General features: G+C 43.2%; 1 protein-coding gene across 2 annotated transcripts in view; it reads left to right on the forward strand.

Annotated features, from left to right (window-relative positions):
• The first annotated feature begins 5,097 nt into the window (after positions 1–5,097).
• CMTM4 (CKLF like MARVEL transmembrane domain containing 4) overlaps positions 5,098–27,043 on the forward strand; it is a 36,409-nt gene continuing 14,463 nt past the window's right edge. For both annotated transcript variants that reach the window (XM_080352099.1, XM_080352098.1), the window contains exons 1-2: positions 5,098–5,614; positions 22,632–22,808. In XM_080352099.1, the coding sequence (XP_080208225.1) occupies positions 5,429–5,614; positions 22,632–22,808 (363 nt within the window). In that variant the 5' untranslated portion in view covers positions 5,098–5,428. The remainder of the gene's footprint in view (positions 5,615–22,631; positions 22,809–27,043) is intronic.

The raw sequence follows: 27,043 nt of genomic DNA on the forward strand, positions 1-27,043 counted from the left end.
AATGTTTTTCATCCTCCCCTTCAGCTTCCCACCTCCTCAAAACATAAAACCCAGCTCTTTCCCTCCCAAGGCCTGCGGTACCCTGCACGCCCCATCTCTTGCTATCAAAATACTATCACAGGGGGAACATGACCATGCCCAGGCAGTCATGGGGAACTAGTGTTTTCTGACCTTCTGTTCTAAGACTCTATGTTTTTATGGTATTATTGGAAGAAGACTACCTTTTTTCTTGATTCAGGGCTTTTTTCCCCCACTCTGTTCTCTGAATAAATGTAGTGCCCTGAATAAAATAAACACCGCTGTCAGTCTCCCTGCATATTTTTCAGTGTGCTTCATTATACAGGATTCTTTCAAAAGAAACATAACCCACAGTCTTGGCTGGTTCCCAGCACCATTAAAGGTCTGCTGGCACTTTTCTTAAGAATATGACGTTCTGCTTCTATTTTTTTATAGAAATTAAGTTCACCTCCCTGCTATGTGGAGTGTCTGCTGCCCTTCAGCCCAGCCATGGCTGCAAGGTAACCCCTCTCTGGCACTTGTGGATTGCAGATGTCCTTACAAGTTTTTGGAGGTGAAAGGAGTCAGTGACTACTTCATCAGTGATGAAGGCAGGGGAGAAAAGTACCTGGCCCAGCAGACAATACTGAAGATGTTAATCTCTAATCCTAGATTGAAGAAAAAAAGTTGCTCTGTGAATGGCTCATTGTTAATAACATATAAAGTTGTAAGTCTGCAAAGTAAGGGTCTAATTAATTTTATTGGTGATGTTGCCTTTCTAGGCTTTGTTTTTTTGGCAGACTTTTTGTTTTGATGGTTTGTTTTTGAAGGGAAAATACTGTTTCCTGATAGCGATGGTGAAATTCCAGTAGTGATGTGTTTACCTGTCCCGTTAAACATGAAACCAGCCCCGCGGAGCTCCGTGGGACAGGTTCGTGCTGACTCCAGCCACCGCCTCCCGGTCCCAGCTGCGGGACCCGGTGGCCGCCCCGCGGGGCTCGTGTTGGAGGAACCTGTCGCACCAGCACACGCGGCCTGCAGGGATTCCAGGGCTGCTCTGTTTATTTTCCAGAGCGTAAGGGCTGGAATACAGGTGAGGGTGTTGGCAGTGTGCGTGGGCTGATGTTACAACTGCAGGCAGGAACAGGATTCACTAACACTTTCTGTTCCTAGAGCTGCCCTTTTTTAACCAGACAAAAAGCCCGGAGTCGCTTGCTGTGCTGTGTCAGTGTGTGCCTGAAGCACCCCGACCAAACGGTCAGATTTGAGAAGCCGGCACTATGCTGTCAGCTGGGAAAGGTTTCTGGATATTCAGCAAAAGAAACTTTGATAGGTTGCCCTTCAAAGTAGTTTCTTTCTGTCCTCCTCTCTGCTTCTCTTTGTACTTCCCTCAGTTGCTATGACTGTGTTTTGACTCCTAGCTGAGGAATTTGGTTCTCGTTATTGTTCCTGAGGTGCCTTTGTGCTGAGCGGTCGGACCCGAGGAGGTTGCACAGCGTTACTTCAGCGTGGCTGGACACGGAATCAGCAGCAGTTATCCTCCACCGGTTAGAGATAACCGGCTCCCCACCATTCTGTCCAGTTTTCCTTCTGCTTAAAGTCCATGTCAGAACTTGCAGCTTATTCCTGTTGTATTAATTCCTGAGTCTGACTCAGCAAAGTTACTTGCCTGCTTCCCATGCTGCTCATGGCTACAGAATCACGATGTGCATGCCACACTCCCACCCTCTGAAAAAGGACGACTTACTGAACTAAGGCACTTAAAACCACCAGATGTTTTCTTTAAGCAAGTTCTTTAGTAGCTTCTTAGGGTGGGGTTTGTGGTGGTTTGGTTTTTTCTCTTTTTTTTTTTTACCCAACTGAAAAGTTGAGGAAAAGCTTCGGGATTTTTACATTGAGAAATTCAAGGGGAAAAAAGCCTCCTCTCTGATGCCAGAGTTAAACTCTAATCACTGCTCAGCTCTCTTGGAATTTGGCAGCATCCCAGCGCTCCTTCCCTTTGGTAGGTCATGTGGAAATACCGGAGCGTTTTCTTAAAGAACCGCTCAGCTCTTTCCAGGTACTTGCACAGATGTAACTTTCCCATTAGGATTCTAATTCCTTTCGCACTCTTAACTACGTTTAAGCACCATTCATAATAAGCACCATTCCGATCTACAAAATGTTATGTATAAACATTAAAATACTTCTAAGTGTGTTAAAACTACATAAATGCAGCTTTAAAGATCTGATTTAAAGTTGGTATTCCTATTAAGTTGAAATAGAATCACGTGCTTCGATCTTGAAAATAAAACTTCAATGTGCTTAATGCAATGAATCCACAGCTGATTAAAGGCTGTGTGAATAGTTGAGGTGGAAGTTGAGAGGTGAGGGTTGTTCGTTCAGTTTGATCAGTGATAATATTTAAGATTCTCTTCCTACTGCTTTTTACAGCTAAATCACCAGTTGGTTTTACTTTATCACCGCTGTCCTGGAGATTGTTTCTGATGCCAAATGTTCAATTCTGTCAAAACTGGCTTAACTGTTCTGCAAAAATACAGATCTTTGCTCAAGTAATTATAGTGTCTATGAATAGCATACTTGGATTTCCTCCTCTCTGTGCTCTTTCTTCCTTGTTTTCACTGTTCAGTCATCTTTCAGCTGCATATGAAGTCCTCCCTCATGAATTCCATCAGCGTTGATACTGTGGTGGTGTTTTGGGTGCGGAGCATTGACCTGTTTCCCCATTTTCCTGGTCTTGGTATGCAGGCCCGCGATGAAGTGGCAATCGATGCTTGAAAAGCATCTGAACTTGTAGAAACAAGAGTTATCTGAAAGCAATGTGATCTGCCTTGAATTAATGCAGTTACCATTTACTGGATCAATACTTTTATTTACATATTAAATGTAGACTTTTTTTTAACTTCAAGTGCTACAGAGCGCGCTGCAAAGGTGCCGTATCAGGCAAGAATGTGTGTAAAGGATTCCTTTGTTAAATGTTGGCAGCAGCCTCAGAAGCCCTTGCCAAGTCTGTCCAGCCCACCCACCGGTCCAGGAGGACGCCAGAAAATCCTCTGGTATGGCTTGGGATTGGCGCTGTGCCATTTACCATGGGGGGACGCCGGCTGTACAGCCGCGGTGCCGAAAGGGGCAGCGTGGCTATGGACGGCGGTGCCGATACCCCGCTGCCCTGGGAGCTTCCCCAACGCCTGTGAAACCGCCGTCAGCGACACTGTCAACGCGCCGGCTGAAAACATGGCTCGCCATTGCTCTAATAACACTTGGGATGGAGCAGAGCGAACTCATGCTGTGCTTTCGCTACCTAGGTAATTAGCTCACTGAAGAACAGAGGGGTTTTGGAGTGTCTATACTTCACAGCGTTCTCAAAACGCTCTGATGATTTTAAGTACATTTAAACTTTGTGTCGTCCACTTGAAAGGAAAAACTAAGCTATTAAGTTTGCTGAAGGCTGCACAGGAGGCAGGGGCTGTGCCAAAAAACAATCAAGATCTCTTATCACCTAGCCTTTTTATTAACCATCTCTCCTTTTGTCCTTCATTTGCCTTCTGCAATAACACCTTTTGATTCTCCTTCAACATACTGATACGCTTTGGTTACAACTGCAAAAGAATAATGTTCACTGGGTGTTTCAAAAATGTTTTCATTATTTTGCTCAGGATGGTTTTCTAGAACCATCACAGCAAGTGTTAAATGTCTCTGCAGGTAAATGGGGAAATCCTGTGTTCCTGGAACAGCTGTGGAGCCTTAAGTCAAAAAATCCAGAGAAGCTCTTAAAGGGGCAACTGCCTACCCATCATATTCCCTGCAAGAAAAAGCTCGATGATACTACTATGATTTCCCTGGAGTTACACAAAAGTAGAAAGAAGAGACTATAAAAACCTATTAGTCCATCATGGCCAGCCCTGTGCCAGTGCAGGATTTCCCCCCTTACATTTATGATTTCATATTGTTACCCTAGTTTCATGTGCCCCAAGCAACACGGTTTCCATGCTTCTCCATGCCTTGCCCCTGTTTTCTTCTCATTTTTCCCCTTTTCCTGCCATTTGCCCTTCACCAAAGGGCAATGTTTTTGTCTTCTTAAGCATGCCCTCTAACACTTCATCTTGCTGGAGAATATCAGCCTCTTCCAGTACCAATGTGTACCAGAGAGGTTATGAAAAGACACCTATTGCCTGTATACTGCCAGCAATGCCTCAGTTAACCAAACGATGACTGCTAATGGTAGACAAAACCCCGAGTCTCTGTCCATGCAAGGTTCCTGGTGAGTCTGAACACTTCCATTTCGGCTCGGTCTGCGGTACACAGCACTGTGTCTGTCTCCGTGTTAAAAAATCCTCCCCAAACCTTCAGCTGCATTTGATACACCTGTTTTTTTGCCAGATTATGTTGAAATTTCTCCTTATTTATGGTGACACAGAAAACGTGTCTCCAAAAAGTGATTCAGAGCCTGTCAAAACCAACTGTTTACTTGGAAAACTTCGCTATTTAAAATGACACTTTAAAATGTTTCTAGCACTGGTGGAAGAACACCCCGAAGGTTCCCAGTGTTCCAGCTACTGTGGGTACAGTATCGTAACGACAGCTCCAAGTGTAATTCTGAGCAGCGTGAACTACTTTATGTATCTCGAAGGATTAACTCTTGAGTTACGAATACAATTCAAAACGCCATTATCCTTGACTTTCTCAGTGTTACCATCAACATCGCTGCATTTAAAACACTCCAAAGTCAAACAGCCATTAACGCAGCAGGACGCTAAAACCTCCTGAAGCGCCAGGACGCGACACCCGCGATCTCCGACCGGCTCCAGCCGAGCAAGGTGACCCGCGGCCGCGCCAGGCTCGGCTCGGCTCGGCTCGGCTCGGCTCGGCGCCGGCGCAGCCGGGGGCAGGTCCTTGCCCTGCCCTGCTCTGCCCCGGCGGGCACGCCAGCGCGGTGCCGGCGCCGGGCGGCGGCGTGGGGCAGGTGCCGGCCGCGGGGGCGGAGCGGACGGGGGCCGGTGGAGGCACCGCCCGGCCGCGGCGCAGCCCTCCGGGGCGGGCTCTCTCCGCCCTTTCCGCTGAGCGCAGGGGGAGGAGCGGCGGCAGCGTCCGCGGTGGGAGCTGAGCGCCGTGCCGGGAGCGGGGCAGGGCTCCGAGCCGGGGGACTGAGGGAGCCCCGGCGGCCCCGCCGCAGTCGCAGCCCGGCCCGGGCGGCTCCTCGCGTACCCTGCGGGGCGAGGGCGCCCCCGGGCGGCGGGGCTGAGGGCTGCCCGCACAGCGCTCTCCTCCTCCCGCGCGGGGCCGGGGCGGCGGCAGCGGCGGCCGGTTCGGGGCACAGCGCGATGCTGCCCCCGCTCTGCCCGCGCCGCTCCGCCTGACGGGGCGCGGGGGCGGCCATGCAGCCGGCGTTCCGTTAGCTCCGCGGCCAGCCCCTCAGCAGCGCGGCGGCACCATGAGGAACGGCGATGACCTGGAGGGCTTCGACGGCGAGGCGTCCAGCACCTCCATGATCTCGGGGGCCAGCAGTCCCTACCAGCCCACCACGGAGCCCGTCAGCCAGCGCCGCGGGCTGGGCGGCCTCCGCTGCGACCTGGACTACCTGCGGGGCACCTTCGGCAGGATCAAGCTGGCCGAGGTGGTACGTACCGCCGGCGGGGAGCGGGCCCGCGCTCGGGAGAGCCCCCCGCGGGCTCCTTCCCCCGTGGCGGGGCGGGCGGGAGCGCGGAGGGCAGCACGCGGCGGCGGGGCCGCGCCGCTCGCCCTGCCGGCCCGGCGGTGAGGTGCGTACCTGCGGGCGCGGCGCCTGGCGGCGGCCCAACCGGCCTCCATTTCAGGCGGCCGGGAAGCCGCCGCGGGCCGGGAGCGCCGTGCCACCCGCGCTGCCCAGCTCGGCGCCGGGGCGAGCGCCGGTGGCCGGGCCGTTGCCGCCGGGTGCGGGGGCTCCGTTCGGCCCGGAGCGGTGCGAGCTGCCCGCCCGGTCCCGCCCGCTGCCGGCCCCGGCGATGGACGAGGCGCCGCTGGGTTTCGGGTGGCCCGGGGTAGGTCCGGGCGGGCCCCCTCAGCTGGGGCGGCTTCCCCTCGCAGCGGAGACCGGCCCGGGGCCGGCCTCCGTGCCGGTGGGTTTTCAGGAGTTTGCCGCTGTGCCGGTTGATTTCGGTCGTTTTTCCCTCGGTGTGCGTGCGGGGCCTGCCTGTGCGCTGGGAGCGCGGGGCTGTTCGAGACCTGCACAGCTGCACGATTTCTATAGGTTAAAAAAAAGGGGCGACTTCCCGGTACATAGGTTGAAACGTTCTTTCACTCTGGTGGACTTGCCGTCGAGAGCGGCGGTGGCTCCGGTCTGCCCGGGACCTGCCCGGCGGCGCGGGGTCCGCCCCGGTCCCGCTCTGAGCCGCTGCCGGGGGTCCGTGCGGGCCGGGTCAGCGGCTGCCGGCCGCGCTGCCCCTCAGCTTCCCGCGGAGTGTTCGCAGGAGTAGCAGTAGCTACATTTATACGCTCCTAAAATGATAATTCGGCCCTTCGAAGGCAACCGCGAGGCTGCTGTGGCCGCCGATGACAATGAGTTTGACACCCCTGTCTGAAGTGTGCAGAGTCGAAGAAAAGAAACGCTGGGCACCCGCCCTCCGCTGCCAAACTCTTGTTTTTCCATTCTGAAATACAACGTCAGCCGTGTTGGTTCATGTGCTTTGAACAGCTGAACTGTTTGATGGAGTCTGTGCGAGTCTTAGAGCACCATCGCAGCTAAATGTGTCATCACATCTAAGCGTTTTGTCAGTTTTTCTGTTGATGATGCTGGTATTTGTCTTTTCTGATCTGCTTTCAAAGCCACTTTAAAATTAGCATTTTTTTAAATCAACAAATGTGTTTGTCAGGATAATTTGAAGTAGGTGTTTTATGAAAATAGTAAGCTTGAAATAACTTTTAAAGTAGTTTCTTGTAGGGTAGTACAAATTGTTTTCCCTTAAAATGGATTAGTTCCTTGAGGACTGTGATGGCAGAAACATTTTGGTATTTCATATGTATAACTTCATGTAAAACCACTGCTGGTTAACATAAGGCAAAGGTGGCGTGTACAGGTTTCATGTAAAATACAGTCAAAGTATCCCGGGTTCAACAGTGATACAAGTTTGTAGAGGACTGCAGTGATGAATCTATGATCATTTTTTATGAACACAGAGCAAAATCCAGGATTTGGAAGTTCAATTTGTTGTTTTCTCATCTCCTCAGTTTAGAACAGAAGTGGTAGCAATGAGCTTGGTACCTGAGTCGTCCTAACGAGTGCAGCTGGATTTGCATTATGTGTTCTCAGGACTGAAGCCAAAGAATCTGTCATTGCTGTGCAACATCTACCTGCCTTTGAACTGTTAAACGCTACCCGTGTGGTAGAAATCCTGGGGTGGCGCTGCCTGATACGCTGAAATAATCTGCCCTCGGGATTTTTGTTTCTGTTCCTACTGCCGATCCTTTCTGTAGTACGTTAATAACTGTGGCGAGCTGCGTTAAAAGCTTGTAATTAAAATGAGTGATTACCGATCATGAGGAAGTGAATCTGTTATTATTAAGCTTTGATTTGGTTGGATCAATTTCCAAAGTTATATGGGGTACACCTGTTAGTTTTTAAGTCTTGTAAAGAAAGATGGGGAAAGCCACACTGTGCTGGAGTTAAAGATAGGGGAGTTTTCTTGTCTGTTGAACAAAGACGTCGCTACTTCCAGTACATCGTTAGGAAGATGTATATGTGCAGATTAGTATCTTCAGGGGCACAGAGTGATGTTTTGTGTCTTTTTAACAAGAGTCATCTGAGCTGTTGCACATGCTTCCTACGCAGTGCATTAATCCAGTGGGTCAGAAGTTAATGAGAATTTAAATTGGCAATATCAGGTGGAAGCCTGCGTACCATCTCAACACCTTTAGTTCCTGCACAACTGTACTCAAAAGGAGCTCTATCTAATTCATGGTAATGACTGGTAGAGCAGACTACAGAATTTTGCAAACTGATAGAAAACTGAGCCATTTTGGAAAGGAAAAAAAGAACACATTCCATAGCGCACTTAATTTGCCTATTTGCTAAGTATAATGATTTTAATTATAATGTTTAGTAATACTGTTACATTTTAGTTTCTACAGTATTTTTGTATCAAACTCCATAGTATAGAACTCTAGCTCTTAAAAGCAAAGAGGAACTTCCTTTATTGCATACAAGAAAACTTAACCAATACTTGTATTTTGCATTTTTTAAGATAAAAAGGTCTCTCTGGTAAAAAGAACGCCACAGGAAAGATTACAAGGCATATGCCTCATTTAGCATCAGGATTTGTCTTAAATTACATATATGATTGGCAGACAAAAGTATCAGGTCAGGACAAGCAGTGCTGTTTTTTCTAATCATCAGTTGAAGGACTTTCCGCAAGTCAGTTTGTAGCTCTGTCTGTGCAGGATAAGTGTTGGGCTTTGTGCCTTAACTGGCTCTTCTTCCAGATGCCCATATATGATTGTCAGAAGCAGAATAAATAGGGAGTAGGTTAAAAAAAGAAGTGACTGAAAATAGGTGATTGTAGGGCTCTGTTATTTTGTTGTAGATTTGTCTTTATTGATTCAAAATGTTGTTACAGGAGTTGTTACAAGATGGAAAGCAGTATGACATTTTAGGCGTATGGAGTAATTTAAGTACTGCTAGAAGGGTGAATAGCTTTAAGTCATTAATATTTCAAGAGAATATGCCCTCAAATATCCTTAAAAGGTGCACAGACATAGTGGGTTATGATAATGATTCCTGTATGGCTTTGTGCAGCTTATTTCTGAGTCTTATTCTGGCTTGCTTTCTCTTGACTCCCAGAAAAGGCTGAATAGCGTTATGTTTTTTTGTTAATCTTAAATTTGGTATGTGAACTAAGACGACTGTATTTTACTCTTTAGGGTTACATTGAACAGTCAGGTAGTAAATATATCTATCTGCCTGCTAGTGGTCAGTAATATTCAATATGAGGAAGTAATAAAAAGAACCCATGTGGAACAGCTTAGTTTTGAACCGATGTTCCTCTTTTTCAAAGTTCTATTGATAGGTAGGTGAGCTTTTTGGAAAGCAGCTCATTAGCCTATAGGTTATTGTTCTGTTGAAATAGTTGTACGTGTGTTTACTTGGATCCGTGAGGAAACATCTGCTGCAGCTGGGGCCGGAGCTGCGGGCCTGTGGTAAAGAAGCTTGAAGGAAGGTGGTGAGTGGTGGATCGTATCAGCAAAGGAGTTTCCAGGGCTACTGGGGTGGCTGAGACACCTGATGGGGTGTCACCAGGCGGATGGAAGGTGAACGGGGTGAAGGGACATGAATGCGGGGGGGGGACTTGCAGTAGTATGGAATTCTCATGTTTGATTTTGTGCCTTTTTTTATTTTTTAAATGGGAATTTGAGCTTGAAATGCAAGTCAGGGAGAAGCCAGTACACAGAAATGCTTTTCCCTTGGGGAAATTGAAGCCTAGGTGGAAATTGTCTCAGCTGACTTGCCGGCATTTAGATGGAGCAGTGTCTTGCCATACGGCAGATGTGAGCTGTTAGATAGCTGTCCTTGGAGACCAGAGCAGAAAAGCTCTTTGGAGTTTATTTTCATTACTCTCTGGCATGATTTAATGTTTCTCATGCTTTGGGGGGCTTTAATACTTCCCATGGAGATTATTGTACAATAATCAAACAGATATCCCTGTAAAACTTTCCTGTGGATATCCTCAAGTGATTTTTTTCATTTCACTACTCCTTCCCCATTCCCTTGAATTTCCTAATTAGAGTCTCTCCTTTTCCTGAGCGTGCTTGTGGAAGACAAGTGTTCACTATGTGAGCAATCGGGAGGGGCCCGTTGCTGTGATCCAGAAGAGATGGGCTGGTTAGCAGGTGCCACCTCTTCACTAGAAACTGTTTTGCTTTGGCTTGCCTGCGTGTGTCTGTGTTTTGTTTTGGGTGTTTTGTGTGTGTCTGTTGTTGTTTTTCTTCTCCTCACTTTATTTTTCGGTTCAGCTTTTTGAAATGCATGATTGTATTTCCTTGATTGTTTTAGTACCGCACCTTCAAGGATCTTAGTGTTGTTAAAGCTGGGTGTAGATATATATTTCCCACAGAAGTTTTGATGGTGAATCCTGAGTGCCTGTCGTCTGCTTCTGTTTCTTTGGCATTGCAGCTGTTCATTGGGCCAGCAGGTGAATTATGAGGAGCCTGGTTGGTTCTCACCAGCATCCCACTAGGTTTTAACAGGCACTTGGTTTAAAGTAACATATGTTACCTTTAACAACTGGGACAACTGATAAGAAGAATTGTGCCTGGCCAGCTCCTGTGACCTTCTGATGGAGGTCGAGTCAGGAAACCCTTATCCCATGCTTAGCTCAAAAGAGGATGGCATTTGTGATGGTTAGTGGTGGCTTCTGCGGCTTGGACAGCCCTAGGCTTTAGTTTCTTCATGTGTCTGTTCCAAATACTACAAAACTCCACCAGAGATGCATTTTAAAGAAGATAATACTTCTGCTTGGGAGGTCTCTGAGCTACAAGTTGCTGATGAGCGTACTGGGAAGCATCACTGCGTGCTGCTCTTGTCTTCTTCTCTATAGCATATACTATTGCTCGTCAGTGGAGTCAAGATTTTAAGCTAAATGAAATCTGGTGGGAATAGCAGTTCATATGTTCACAATTTTCAGAATAAGAAGTTCCATCCTCACTAGTGGAGAGTAGCTGAATGTTGGAAATAGTTGTTTTGTGGCTTACTGTCATTATACATTTCCAGATCCAGAAATTGTTTAAGGCCAGAACTACAGTAAAATTCTTTGCTATCAAGATCTGTTGAAATGAAGAAAACAATTCAAAAAGCCAGTAATACATGCCTAAATGGGACTATAGAGAATTCCTGTTGTTCATTACATTAAAAAAAAAAAAAAGTAATAGCGTTTATGTTAGAAGGAATAAGCTAATTGCTGACTATTAGAATCCAGTTGAAAACTGTTATGAGGTGTTCGGTAATCTCATATTTAATTATCGCTGCCTTCTTGTGCCTTCAGCTCGGCATCCCATTCCGATCACTGCTGGAGGGGAGGATTAGATGAGTCCCCAGTCTGGTGTGTCACATCTCAGGGCATATCTAATTCTTCCCCGTTCCTTTCTCCCTGTCTCCCTGTCTCTCTTGTGATTCCTGATCTGCTTCATTTATGGCTGGTTAGAGTGAGGAGCTGGGTGCTTTACAGGCAGCTGTCATTCTGTAAATCATAGAGGTTACCAGTTGGCCACTGAATACAGTGTGAATATATCAAGATTTCTTTCATATTAGTTACTGTAAAGTTTGGTTTTATGTAAATGGGGTGTTAATTAAGGTACAGAAAATGAGACTGTGCCCAGTAGAGGTCAGTAGGTGATGTTCTCTGCATGGCTCAACCCGAGCAGTAGGTGACCCCTTTCAAGGGTGTTTTACCAATGCGTATGAAATCACTTTTCAAGCCTCTGTTGCAAATACCTCTCCTGTTCCATCCTAGGATTGCACTGGTAATTTATAGTCATTCCGTGATTAACTCTATCCTCCATCTTTTATGCTCTTATAATTTACAAACAATAAATATGCGTTTATATAAGAAATACTTGTGTCTTTTTGTGATGTATGCTGTTGATTCCCAGTGGTATTTGTAGCTGCTTGTTCGGAAGATGTTTAGTATGACATTGGATACTGGTGATCTTTGGCATCGGGTCTTAAGATTGCTGTAATATTGTATCAAAATGATCAAATTTATCATCACAAATATGCTTAGAAATTGTCTTTAGATAAACTATGTCTCTTCAGTATCTCTGAAACTCTTGATTTCTCTTTGGAAAGGTTTATCTTTAATGGCTGTAGATCTTCATTGCTGACATTTACCATAGAGGGAAAAAGGATGAGAGAACTCTGTTTAGCTTTCTTTTTTATTGTTCCTGTGTGTAACTAAAGACAAGACTGTGGTTGTCTCCCCACAGAAAGGTGAGTGGGTTTTAGTCTCTTCCATGGTGTCTCTTAAGCACAGGCTGGTGTCCTACTGTCAGTAAACTCCAAATTCCTCTTACAAATTTCTCTCTAAGATGGTGGATAGCTTTAAATTCTGCTTTCAGAAGAGATTTCTGTAATCTCTGTAATAAGTACCCTCTATTTTTTCTCACCCATTATGAACCAGTGTAATTGTAATAGATACACTATGCTAATTGTTGATACTACAGTAAGAAATTATTATTTGTAAAACTACCTTATTTTCTTGTAGTTTTTCCAGTGATGTCTTTTGTTGATGAGTCTCCCTAGCGATTTAATTATGATCTGGAGATAACACAAGGAGAAGGACTAGAAATGTAAGAGGTTGTGGTTTTCTTATAACCAGTATAGGAGCAATCTGTTATTTCTGATGTGAGTTAATGCATCATTTTGTCAATCATCTTGCACACTCTTTGGTTGTCACCATCATGTGCTCAAAATTGTATTTCAGTAATACCTGTCTTGCTTCTAGACCTCAACAAATAACTTTGTACAGAAATTTTGCATATGAAGAGGACTGGATGCACAATGAATAGACACCTTGACAGTGGGTCAGCTGCTGTTACGCTGTACTGGTAGTAGTTGCTATTTCTAAATTAGAGCTGGACAGAACGTCACCTAATTCTCAGGTGATTTGTGTGGTCATTTGCTTCTAAAACATGGAAGTAATGTTTAGGTTATTCTGGAAGTTGTATGGTCAACTCTTCAGAGTATGGGAGTAGGAAAGCAAAAGCTGGATAATACCAACCTGATGTAGAATTGGTGTAAGAATGTACAACCATGAGTAGAGGGAGGATGGGTCAAAGATGGGCAGAGAAGTCTTGGAGCTGCTGCAGCACTCACCTGAACTGAGAAGCCTGAGCGCTGTGCAACAGCCCAAATCCAGTAATGCCGTCTTTACAGTGACAAGTCTGAAGCATTGTTTTATTTAGTAGGTGTCCAGGATGAAGTCTGCCCTGGTGCTGCAGTCTGTTCTTAGGGTGGCTTAATGCCTGAAACGTAATTGCAGGCGAGCAGAGCCACTTTCAATGTTTCAATCTCACTGTGTGCAAATTGAGCTGGGAACTGTGAGTATCACATTTCTGCCTATTGTATTTAGCTAATTGTAATTAAGGCTCTGATATTTAATGCCTTAGCTTGTGGAAGACTATAATGCATTTTTCCCCAAACAAGTGTCTGTGGCATCGTCTGCAGTTAAACTTCTTCTGATGTATAACTTGATATTCAGATGTTGATGCTTGAGTAATGTCTTGTTCAAGGGACTTGTTTAAGTTTTCTTTAGCTTGTATGTACATTCACAAAGTGCTCAGCTTGTAACTGAGCTGAATTTGTCCACGATAGTCCCCTTCGTTACGGCATAGTTTAAAAACCCGGCAGCCGTGTGCCCGGTATGTAGAAATACATCCTGTACTTGCATCTGGAGTTGCATATGGTGACACTTCTGCCGTAACCGTCACTTAAGCTAAACATTGTTGTTTTCAAATGCTATAAACCTTCTGGTGATGCAGTACTACTCATAACAGGCTCTTGGGGTGTTCTGGCAACTTTTTGCAAAATTATTTTATGAATCAACTGCAAACATTTCTGTATTAGTAATTTTCTGTACTTTTGTACGTTTTAAACTGAAATGTTCATGGAAGAAAGCAACAAGTGCGGTTGTGAGTGTTGTGAAACACTTAAGTTCTGCAAGTCTTTTAATAACCTTCAGTCGCTTTTTGTCTTATGAAGTTATTTTCATGCTAGGAACTGATGTTGTTATTTGAATGCGATGAATAAATTATTTAGTTTTTTGATCATATACTCTTCTAGAAGCAAGTAATTGTTGCACTCATTGCTTAGAAACTTTTTCTTTAATATAAATGAAACATTTTATTAAACATTGGGGTCTTCTAAGTTTGAATGCTGTTGTCACTTAGTAACATCTTTAAAGAATGTTGGGAAGAGTCTCTTCCATAATTATAGGATAGTGTCCTAAGTCTTTGGGATGTTCACTATGTTTAGTTTGCGGTGGCAGTGCACAGTACAGTAAGAATCATGACGGAGAAGCCAAAAGCACTGTTGCCAGAGCCTTAGGGCTTTTGTGTTAACAATATTTTGTAGTCCTCTCTTTGCAGTGTCCCAAGTTTCTTTACGGTCCTCAGGCAGATCTGTTCTTCGGTTATAAAATCACGAGTAGGTGGATTTGCAGTTACGCAACGACAATTTGTGGGCTCTTTTCTATTTTGGATGAGACACTACCGTATAATGCCTCTAAGACAGTCTGAGCAGCAAGATGGGCTTGAAGGTTTCGTGCATTCCCCAGTACAGCTGGCAGTGCTCTTTAATGTTCTGGCCTACATCTATTTTTTTAATGTTCTGTTTTACCAGTATGTCTAGACTCTTTTTGCCTTTTAAGGCATGGCATCTAAGGGGGCCTTCAGATTGCAATCTTGGGAACGTTGGGATTGCAAGGACATTTTGCACCATTTCCTTTAAACAAAAACAACCCCAAAAAAACTTTAATGGATTCCTTAGGACTACTTCAAGTTCTTGAATGTTTTCTCATTAAAATTCCTTTCTTGTTTTAGTATTTGTGGGATGTTTGATGTTTACTCATAATCGGGATTAAATGGGGTTTTAAAGGATACAGACTGATTCTGATAGTCTTAAAACAGAACTTTCACTTTTAAAAATAGCCTGACAGGCTAGTTAAACAGGAGGCCGTGCAGATCAAATACTTGACAAATTTTATGAGTACACCTTTACTTCTTAAACCCAATTAATCTATCCTACTGTTTGTTACAGCTTTACAGTACTGTGTTTTAATACGGTTTTGACTAGCCTGGTTTCCAACACAGGTTGGCTCATGAGTGTGAATGGGAACATGAAGCCAGGTCAAAAGTGTTGAATTTTAATACATTTTTAAAGAGCTGAGTAGAGAATTCTTGTAAGTGAAGCAATAGCCATTTTTTCACGTTGTTTAAAAATCATACAAACAAAGTCTCGGTAGCTTACTGTGTTCCAGCAAAGAGCATGTGGATGTACCATACAAAACATGTGTGCGCAGCCTGAAGACAAAAATAGGTTAACTATATTTATCCCTTTGGTTTAAATAGCAAAGATATGATAAGTTATGAGTTCTTACAGCTTGACTTAATAGAAACTACTGGGAAACGGACCGGAGAGGATACTGTACCATTGCTGGAAGATGGGAACTTGGACAGTGTGCTGGGATGTACCTCTCCGGGACGTGTTCTCTTGAGCATCCTGCATGGTTGTTACTAACAAACCAGTAAATGCTGATACAAAACTAGTGATTGCAGTGGCAGTGTTAAATTAGTCCTTAAGACAAACAAGAGTTGCCAATGATTTTTAAGGAAGTTAAGTTATAACTTCCCCTGCCTTGGTGACAGAGTTACTAAACTTTTATTGAACTTGGCTGTTGAACTAGATCTTTTTTTTTCCCTTTTGTTTCCTGTAGTCAGTTTTTACTGTGTGTCACTATTGTAGTAAAGCCTGCATAAATAGGACTAGCAGCAAATCGGACTAGTGGAAGATGACTTTCTTCTCCCCCCTCACACCCTTCTGCCCCAACCACGTGCAGCTGGAAGTGGCTGAGGAAGATGGAGAGGACCTCTGTGGTCCTTTGGTATAGGTGTGGGAAGGCAGGGCTGCTCGGGGGCTGCTGAGAGGATTTGGCTGCCTGACCTCCGAGCCGCGGCTCCTGCTGAGGAACCGGCTGTGTCTTGCACCAAGCGGTACTGGTGGCGTTTGGGAACGAGAGAGAGATGGTTACAAAGCACCGTGCTTGCAAATGTGTGTCAAAATGAACATGAGACAATGAATGGGAAAATTAAGCCTCAAATATCAGGAAATTGAGAAAAAACCCTGCCTCCTATAGTTTACTGGTTTATGTGCGCTTGCCGAAGCCGTTGGTACAATCCAGTGTGCTGTAGATACAGAATAAGCCTTCCTGTTTATGGGTTGTTCATTTCACTGAGTTGCACAGGAATTAAGTGATTAATACATATAAATGGGAAATTTAGAAATATATAACTCTGGAAGTTTGTTAAATATTGTCTTGCAAAACCTGTTGCTTATGAAAATATTTTGAATTATGGTGCACATGAATTGTAGTTTCTGGGGGCTGGAGGCACAGGTTCCTGTGGAGTAACCGATGGCGTTTTGTGTGTGGTGTTTGCCCTTGTTTAAAGCGTCAACATGAAGCTTCAAATGAGTGTTCTGATAGGATGGGATTGCTACAGAACAACTGGTGGGCTTTTGTTTATGGGACAGGTGGCACGTTACATTCCTTTTTTGTCTGATCTGGAAGGCATCGAACCTCATTCAGGCTTCTGTGAGGAAATGCAATATGCCTAAACCAAATAACCTCGTCGCAATGTGCCTTAGCTTCAGATTTTGTTCCCTGCCATCTGCTTGGCTGGATAAAAACTGCAACATACCTAAATCAGAGTGATGCAGGGTTTTGTGTTGTTAGGAAGATGGTTGTGTTTTGGTTGGGTGCGAGTAAATGAATAAAGTCGCAGTCAGGTCTGTAGAGTGTGCGAAGTGTGGATGAGCAGCTTGTTACAGGTCCAGAATAACGGTGGGCCAGGTACTGATGGTGACCGCATGGGAGCTGTGCAAACCAGGGCCTCTCTCTGCGTGTTCACTTATTACTTTGAATGCCAAGATGGCTTTATTCTGGAGGCAATATAAATGTGTGACATGAAAAAGGTCTTAAATTATTGAGCAGTAACAGGAAGGAGTATGTTGTTTGTTTGTAATATTTCCATACTGTGAAATCCTATTTGTTTAATGGTGTTTGTACTGGAATTGGTTTTGCATTTATCTAGCAGATAAGCATGTTTGTTGTATAGGTGTGTCCAAGCTGTACTAATGCCTGGTTAGCAGGAAATAAGTCACTGTGTCATGTCTGCAGCTTTTTTTTTTTCTTCTAGACAATGTGATTAATATAACTTTTAAAATGGATGCATTTCTGTTTTAGCCAGTTCAGAATCTCTTCTGTTCATCTTAGTTCAGTCCAGTTAATTTTCAGTTAATTCCAGTTCTTCTGGCGTGTTAGTTTTCAGTTATTTCCAGGGTTTTTTTACATGTTAGTTTTAATGTACTTGGTGTTTCAAAACAACTGTCATTCTGTTGTTAACTTAAAGCTGATTACTCTTGTTCTTAAATGTGACCCTTTTCCATAATATTTCCAAAATATTTCTGACATCAAAAATATGTTCTGTGTGTAGGATCCATCTTTTGCCTACGTTGGGGAAGGGAAGTCAGCAGTAGCTGGATCTTTCCAGGATTATTGTAAACTATTGGACGTGGCAAACGATAATCTGATTTAATAAAGATGGCGTAATATTCAATGCTCTGAAGTCTTGCCACGTTGTGTTCAAAAGTGAACTAAGAAATAATGAAAACTTAAGGATTGCAGCTACATGTAAAACCCTAGAGGCGCACTGAAGATCTGAAATGTGAATATTCTGCTGTTATTTCTAGTGTCACCACCAAAACCAAATCAGAGTTGAATTCAGAGGTCTGGTTGAGTTTCTCTGGGTTTTGTTCAGTGTTGTATTTTGTGCCATTAGAACACAATTTGGTTCCTCCAGAGTGCTGAATCTCTGGTGTTTCTTAAGCTTTCTTCTCTCGCCAGCGTAGTTTTCCTAAGTTTTCTGTGTTGTCAAGAAAGTTTAATACTCATTTGTGATTTAAGGCTCCTTGCAGTCCAATTACCAGAGTTAGTAACACATTTCTTTTAGTCTTAAGGATGCAGACTAGGAACAGGCGGGAAATCAGTCATTCTGCTTCGGGTAAAAGATGGTTTCCTGCTGGAGAAGCAGGGCTGTGTTTAAGCCATACGATCCCAAATATTCATATCTGTGTCAGCTGGTTTAGATGTGGGAAATGCATGTGTTTTGCAAGGAATGAGACCCACTTGGTTTCATACATTAAGTTGAGACTGCTGGGCCAAGTAAATGAGAACAATAAATCTAGATTTTAATTCAGAAACGTTTAATGTCTTCAGATACTTTAAGTGGTGTAAAAGCAATTTATTTCTTCTCTGTTTTGTGCGTATGTATTGTGCCGTGCCATTAATTTAAACAGTCTGGATGTAAAAACGTCTTGGTAGTGTGACATTCTTACGTAAATTCTGTGGGTATTTTTCAGGCAGAAAAAATGCTGACCATTTTGTGGCTTTTTGGAAATCATGCGTAATTATGTCATTTAACCACACAATAAGGCTTTCTGTGGTGACTTTTTAGATAAACAGGAAAACTAATTTTTTTACTTTGTTTTCATTGCAGAACTGTCTTTTTTTTTTTTATATTGTTAGTGCAAAACTGCTTGATTATTTTCTTCAAAAACAAAACACAATGTGTTCTGACAGGAAAAATACACCATTAGCAACCCCCTGAAAGCTCTCTTTCAGCACTGGTGCCTGTCATAGCACATTTTCTCCATTTTGGGGAAATACAGTGCATGCCTGTGTTGCCAAGAAAGTGATGTAAATATAAGCCATTTACATAGCCCTAAGGCAGATGATTTCTTCATTAAGGGCCCTTCTCCAGGGGAGTTTACATGAAAGTTGAGATGAATACAATGATGGTAGGAGGCTAATGTGGTAAATTAAAGGACACGGGATCCCGGTGTAGAGGCTCTTTTTCAGGAATTAAATAGCCCTAAATTGTGGTCACTTCATCCCCTTCCAGTGAGGGCTCCTTCCCTCTGAATAGAGCCTTTATTTGGGGGTTCAGTGGAAGTGCAATAGCCTCACACTGTGTGTGAGTTATCTTAGCAGCCCCCAGCGTCCCGTGCTATCGAATTGGACGGCAGTTGGCCAGTTTATTTAAGATGAAAAGCAAAAAATATAATCATTGGGAAATGGATCTCATATTTAATCCTGTTCTTGGATAATTTTTCTTCTGCCTGTGCATGGTGTTGGTGGTGGGAGATGAGGGACGAAGGTCATGGAGTTGGACCTGTATTGTACACATTGGGCTGTATTGTACACATTGGGCAGACCCAGACCTGTTCATCAGTTTATGCTGAAACTCTGGTTTGTTGACCCTGCTTTGTTGACCAGATGCTCGCGTCTCCTTTGTTCAAGAAAACATTGCACAAAGCCTAGGCTATCTCTGCATAGACCTGAGCATCCAGTAGAATAAGCAGATGTTTCCACGGTGACAAAGTTGCGTATCAGCACAGTATCTACCGTACTTACTTCAAGAAGAGTGCAAGTAGAAGGGATGCTAAAAGCGACTGTTAAAAAAAAAGAAAGGTAGTAATAGATTTATACAAATCTTATGATATGGAGGAAATGGGGTGGAACAGGAAACTGTCCAAAGTACTCAGTGCAGAGAAAAACAGATGACAAAGTTTGTTTCACCCATTAGAGGAAACTTTCTCTCTTGACTCTGCCCGAGAAAGCTGTAGCTGTGTCATTTGTGGGAGGGAGCAGTAATTCTTGTAAGAGGAGATCTCCACCGCATTCAACTTGTCATTTTGCCTCGGTAAACCAAGCTCAAAGTTCTGCTTGTGGAAAAACTTGCCAAAACTCATCACCCTAAACCATGAGACTCAAGAGCAAGGGTCGCCTTCTGCGTTGGCTAAATGGCAGCGTGCATTTTGTTGGCAGAGACCTGTAGTCTGATATGATACTGTTTTTTTTGTGTTGGTGGGTTGTGTTTTTTTGGTTTGTGTTTTTAGCTAGTCCTGTAATGGCAGTCAATGGGAGACAGACACAGGCTTTGATAGATCCTGTCTCCTGGTTTTCTGAGGTAGCATTGGTGACTTATCTCACAAGAGCGAAGCTTCAGCAGCTGGGGAATGAGCGTTTTCTCTGCTCCGGCTTTGGGTCTCAGTCATTTGGGGCAGTGTGAGTCTTTGCACCCTCAGATGGTGTCTGCACGGAGGCTTCCCAGGAGGGCTGGAGGGTCTTTGTCCTTCCTCCCTCTTCCCAAGACACTGTGTATAATGAATGTGGTAAGGCAAGGCACCAGTTTTATCTTGGATGTGTGGTGTGGCAGAGGGAAGATGGTAGGAAGCTTTGGAGAAGTGACATTTTGGGTCTCTGAGCATTGGTGAGCTGTGTGTTGATTAGCTAATTCAGTAGGCAGTGATGGGGGTAGTCAGGCAATGGAGAGAAATGTAGGTTAGAAAGATGTTTTCATTGTAGTTACAGAGTGTGGGAGAACAGGAGAAAAGGGTTATTACTAAACCTGTGCTGAAGTCCCTCAGAAAATAAGCTGGGGTAGCTGAGAGCAAGCCTGACTGTGTTTGCGGTGGGACGCTCTGGGGGCACGTGTGTGATCACCTCACTCTGCTTTATGGCCATGTCAACCAAGTGATATTCCGGCTGGGAAAATCGTAACCTAACTTATATAGACTGTCTCATAAATGATTTATTTTGTAAATGTAAAAATGCAGAGAAAATGAAGCATTTTTCTTACGGTGTTAATACTTTTTTTTCTTTTGGTTTGTTTTTGTGTTGTGTTTTTGTTTTTTAATGAACTTGGTCACTGGCTGAACCATGGCCTTTGGCTGCTTTGGCTCATACTGCAGCATTTATACACCACTTTTGAGTAATGTAGCCGAGTAAGTAATGGGTTTGATTCTATAATGTATTTCACTTTCATTTCATGTGTTCAGAGTAGTTAGCTTTCTTTTTTTATTAGAAACGAAATTGGATTCATCTCTGAGTGGAATGTCCAGTGAAAGCAGCGCTAGTGTGTTTTTATAGAAGATTCACATTACTTGTAGTTAATTGGAAAGAAGCTCCTGGCAAGTTTGTAAATGTGTGGGAGGACAAGATTACCCTGATGTTTCAAAGAGAAAATATTTTGTGTTAAAGACTGAGATTTTTATTGTGCTTATGCAAACGGAAGTTTCCGTGGGAGGATAGCTTTTTCTGATGCGGTGATTAATTCAGATCGCATTTTTTTGTTATGGCGTTCATTGCGAGACAAAGAATGGGCAGTTAACAATAAAGTATTATCTGTAGCACTAGCAGGGTGGATAATCTTAGAGAAGGGTGAAATAAGTTTTTATTGCAAGAAAAATAGTGACACATTTAGTTGGAATCTTCCTTGAAGTACAAAAGTTTTACAAATAAATTGTATGGATGGGAATGTTCTCCTTTCCCCATACCCAGCACCACCAAGTATTCAGATGGCCCGACCCACTCTGTGATGATAACGTTCCTGTTAATAGTCAGCTATTGTGCATGTTTCCAAAACGCAGCCTCCAATTTGTGGCCAGAGTCTCTATCATGAACTGAAGCAATTGAGGTTTTCCCCCAACCTTTCTGATAAACATGTCAATAGACTTGGGCTGCCACAGCCCAGACAAGTGCTCCATGCCTCACTTGAACTGGTTTGGGTTAAGTCAAACCTAAGTGTACACAACTAATACTTTTCTTACAAGGGTGCGTTACAGGGAAATGTATTTTATAATTTCTTAAGGGGTAAAATGAAGTCTTAAGGTACAATTGCTCTGAAGATTATTAATTATTAATTCTGCAAAATTAATGATGCAAAAAAAGGTGAATTCTTTCTGAAAAATATAAGTGACTGGGTAGGGGAGTTGTTGTCTTGAAAACCAAAGCAAAACACTCCTAGGGCCTTCCTTGCTTGCTATGGAAAATTAAAAAACAAGCAACATACAAATAAACACAGAGCAGAAGAAAACCATCCATGCAACTGTTTTCCTTTTACCAGTTATACACCAGCGTTTGTAAGTTGTATACTTTGTGGTGTCTGATGGTATCCAAGTGGTTGCTATCAGTGGGAGCTGATGTTGATGTGTGGTTTTTATATATTTTAGTTTTGTCCGTTGGGCAGATTTTTTTTTAAATTATAGTGAGTTTCACTGTTTTATCCTAAACGGTAAATTAAACTCTCATCTTGCAAAAGTCTGTGTTTGTGTTAACTCTACCAAGACATCATCTGAATTTAGTGTGACTAACTATTATCCCAGTTAGATATATGAATTTGCAGCACCAGGAGTTTTTCCTTCGTCTATTAGCTGCTTGTTTTAATGTATTATATGAGAACTATAAAATATTTTTATCCGAAATATAGCATATTGATGATTAAAAGCATGGAAAGGGGCAGGTATTTTTGGATGCTGGTAGAGATCTTGAATCTATTCTATTCTGTGTTGGTTTAGATATCAAGTTGATAGTGAATTTTTAATAATAGCTTTATTGAAATGTGACCTACATAATCACACTGTTCCTATTATGTAATTGAGCTTGAGGTTGGCCCAATAAACAAATGCATTCCACCTTCAAGTTTTGGAATAGCATATCATGACAGAAAAATGAAATAAAATGTCTGAGGTGCCATTTGCACGTTAAGCCAGTGGCGCGAAGGGGTTTCATGCCTTTTTGGGTGTCTCCGTCATTTTGATGTCAGGCTCCTTGTAACTTTGCTAAAATACACTTTGTTGAACAGGAGATATCCAGAAAGTCTTGCATTAATTTGCCCTTGTTTTTGCTCTTTAGACAGTGCCCTGTTATAAACTAAAATCACACATTCCTGAGTGTAAACTGATCATGTTCCCAATGGAAATTTCAGGAATACTTGTGGCTACTTTCAAAATGTGGAAATCTATTTATATTTTTTCCCCTTGTTTTTCTTCCTAGGTTTTGGCACTGATTGCATTCATCTGCATAGAGACCATCATGGAATGCTCCCCTTGCGAAGGCCTTTATTTCTTCGAGTTTGTGAGCTGTAGTGCATTAGTGGTTACTGGAGTTCTGTTGCTTATGTTCAGTCTAAATCTTCACACAAGAATACCGCAGATCAACTGGAATCTTACTGTAAGTTCATACAAATCCTCGCTCTGTTAAAAATAGCTGCAAGTCTGGTTTTAAGTTTGGTCTTTGAACTGTACTTTCTAGTCTTGTTTAAGATTGCGTGCGGGTGTTCTTTGTGCTGAGTAAAGTATACATTTACTTACGTATATTTTTGAATACTAACAGCAGAATGGGCTTTGAAAAGTAGCAAGATTAAACAACATTAAGTAGAATTAAAGTTGTCTTCTAGCAGATTCTCTTTGGAAGGAAGAAACTTCCTGCTAATGGCAGCAATTGCTGTTTGTGGATGAAGTGGATAAAAATGCAGCCTGTAGTTACTTAACTTTGACAGATGCTGTTTGTACAGTAGCCTGTTGTTCTCTCTTAAGCTGTTTCTTATATTAGGACAGCCGTGCTACATATATTTTCTTATACAGATTAATGCAATCATCGGGTAGCAGTGTAAAAAGTTATGTGCTGTCTGTGAAATTCAGGTGTTTTGAATTGCTTACACACACAGCTATTAAACATTGACTGGCCATGCTTGATGTATTCTCAAATACGAGGAGTTTTAGGGAACTGCTGGCAGCGCACATTCCTTTTGTTCAAGTCTCTATTTCCATCCTGCACTATGAGTTAAACTTTCAGATTGGGTTGCATAAACACAGGTCACAAAATCAGCGTTAGTCACTCTAGCAAAGGGTCTGTCGAGATTTATATTAACTTCTTGGGACAGTACAGATACATATGTGCCTACATTCTGTTTTAACTTATAACAGTAATTTTGTAAGTAGAGTTGGAGACCAGTCCCAGAGGTTTTTTTAGGCTTCTGTGTGGTTTTTAAAAGCTTGCTTTTAATGTAATTTATGTTGTAATTTGTACATTTTCAGTAACAGCTTAGAAGCCTAAATGACTAAAATGAGACTGGGATGTGGAATTGAATGATCCTTTGTATGCTGGGGATGCATGATTTATTGAGGAACTCTTCCTAAGAGTACTTGGTAGATAGATTAGATGGACCGTCAGCTGTGAGTGGTACCTGTACGTGGAGGAGATCCAGGAGCCTTGCAGAACAAAACCAGTGGAACCACTGGAGTATTTCTAGGTTGTCTTGCCTTTGCTTCTTTTGTCTTTGTTCTGCCAGTATTGTCACCACTTGCCTTTGCTGAAAAGCGGCAACTGCAGAGAGAAGGTGGTATCTGTTTCTGTTGCCAGCCTAGTTGTTTAATGAGCATCACAACAGCCTGACAGCTCATAACAGCAATCGAAGACCATCTTTTTATACACACAGTTCTATACATGCTAGTAGGATATACAAGAGCATGATAACAACCGTGTGTAAGTGCATCAGTGTCACATAAAATACATTATGGTTTTGCTGGTGTGGTGCAAGTGCTTTCACAGTGAATACCAGATCTAGCTTATGTTCAAAGGAAGTTTGACCAGGACATTTTATCAGGAGACCACAGAGTGGTTGTGTGGTGACCATAGCTGAGCTGAAGTTGTGTCTCTGGAAGAGTCAGTTCAATGATTTTGCATACCCTTGTTTCTGTATATCTGTCCCTTTCATTCTGTTGTTAAGCACTGTGGCACACTTTTACTGCCTGCCAGAACACTTTGACAATATGTTTAACATACCTAAGCACAGAAGCTGAACTGCAGCTCTCTGCCTTTCCCCCAAGTAATGCCGTGGTTGTCAGTGTGTAGCTGGTAGATCCTTTCAGCCACTCTGACCTCCTATGGTATTTGAGTGACAAGAGTGGTTGCTTTGCGTGCAGCATTACTTGTCTCTGCATGGCACTCTGCTAGAGATCTTTACAGAAAAGAGGGCTTAAACATCCAACCAGTTGTGGTGTAGGGCTTTTTTGTTTGATTTTTTTAAAAAAAGCATTTTAGGTTTTAGGGCAATGACCACACTCCGAACCCCCCACCTAAATGACATGGTTGGAGTTCAGCCTGAAGGGCCGATGAAATACACTGCAAATGCTTTTTGCTTTAGTTCATATTGCCAAATCAGCAGAGGTGAATTATCATGATCTCACAAGTCTCATTTTTTTGGTCTTGTTCTGAAGATGAAATGGTTCTTCAATTATTATACCAAAGATCTGTGACATTAGTGAGAACTGGAAGCTTCTGACTTCCATTAACCAAGACCTTCCTTCTTCCTAGTGTTGCTTATTGAGTTTAGCAACCATGAGTTTGATAGGACTGGTACTCTGAGAGCAGCACGGGGGTATGTTCATTATTCAGATACAGCTGTAGTCTGCTGGTGCACCCATGGAGTGGGGGATCGAAGGCTGCTGATAAAACACCTCTGGGAGATTACTACAGCAAAGTTAGTAGAGTTGTGGCTGAATGTGGTGGTTTTGGCTTATTTTGGCATTTTATTCTTCAGTTTAGATGTGTATTCAAACATTATTTGCCTCTTCCAATATTTAGTACTTTCTTGTGTTTCGATGGCTGTTTTGCAGGCTCTCTGTATGACAGAATCACAGGAGCTGCTTTCTGGCAATAGTTTCACACTCCTGAATGCTTTAGGATTACTCCTGCTTATGTATAAATTCATTAGTATACTTAGTATGCTTTAAAAATATATGTATATGACTTCATAATGGGTATTTCCCTTGTGAAAAGTCTGAAACTTTGCTGTTTAGAAGCTGCATGAGAAGAAGAGGCTGTTAGAGTGCTTGAAAGAATTTAATAGTCTTAAATTTAGGAAGAATTCTCCCTTTAAACACAGCACTCACACTTCTTAGGAAGCATTTGAAACCATTTGCTTTCAAATGATCCTGCCTATTAGAAAGCACCAGACCAGTGACTGCTGTTGTCCAACACAGGTTTGTTTCCTTTAGCACTTTACTAAAATTAAATTTCTTTCTAATGTGTTGTGGATATTGCCTGATGTCCACTATCCCCAGTTGGAATGAAAACGTGGATCAGTGTATACTAGCATCTAATAGATACGCAAATGTACAGTTTTTTAAATACATATCTTTAGCCATTTAGGAAAAAGAGCTTTGTTTTGATCCTAATTAGAAACTTGGCGACCATTTTCACATTTTCCTGAGGTAAACCTGGAAGAAACATGGAGCTGGTGAGGCAGGAAAGCAGCTCGCTTGCATGTTTTGGGAAGAGGCAGATCAGTTACATGATGAAAGAGCAGTCACTTGTCTGTGTTGTGCAGCACTATCAATATTATGCAAAAATGCAGAAGCTGGGGAAGATGTCAGTGGAAATTTCCATTTCATTTATGCTTCACAGCTCAAAGGGAGCCTGTTCTGCAAGGACACCAGCAAGTGGCACAGGGGGATCCCTGCTTAACTAAGGAGCTGCTGCTTTGAAATGTTTGTTTTCAGAGTTAACTAAGACCTGAATGTTTGTGTTTGGCTAAATTATAGTTTGTTTTTTTTTCTTAAATTCATTTTTTGAATCTAATGTGATCTACTGAGAGAGCTTAAGATCTTGCAGCCGAACTGTGGATGAGCTGGCCCTCTAGAAGCAGAGGTGGGGTAGGAAAGGTAACAAGCATTTGTCATTCCCTCCAGTGTTTGGGTGAACTGGCACGTGGTTTGCCAGCCTTTCCGACTGTCACTGTCACCGCAGAGTGGATCCACTGTGATGCTGCTGTACCCGTTTTTCAGGGCTGAGAACTGAGATGACTTAGGAAGGGGGAAAAGTGATGGCCAATAGCTGAGAATACTGGAATTTGATAGCGTCTCTTGGATGAAAGTTTGTATGATGTGAGAAATCCGAGTCATTACAGATGTAAATTGTTGCTTAATCTGCTGGTGGAATGGACTGTTCATGTCTGTGTGTAGGGAAAAAAAATCACAGAATCACACAGAATCACAGAATCGACTGGGCTGGAAAAGACCTCAGAGATCATCCAGTCCAACCCTTGGTCCAACTCCAGTCCATTGACTAGATCATGGCACTAAGTGCCATGTCCAATCTCAGTTTAAAAACCTCCAGGGACGGCGAGTCCAGCACCTCCCTGGGCAGCCATTCCAATGCCTGACCACTCTCTCTTTGCTTTCTAATATCCAGCCTAAATTTCCCCTGGCAGAGTTGAAGCCCATGGCCCCTTGTCCTATTGCTGATGCCTGGGAGAAGAGCCCAATCCCCACCTGGCTAGAACTGCCCTTCAGGTAGTTCTAGAGAGTGCTGAGCTCAGCTCTGAGCCTCCTCTTCTCCAGACTAAACAAGCCCAGCTCCCTCAGCCTCTCCCCATAGGTCTTGTGTTCAAGTCCCTTCACCAG

This window comes from Nesoenas mayeri (genome assembly GCF_963082525.1).
Source record: "Nesoenas mayeri genome assembly, chromosome: 12".
In the NCBI taxonomy this organism is placed as follows: domain Eukaryota; kingdom Metazoa; phylum Chordata; class Aves; order Columbiformes; family Columbidae; genus Nesoenas; species Nesoenas mayeri.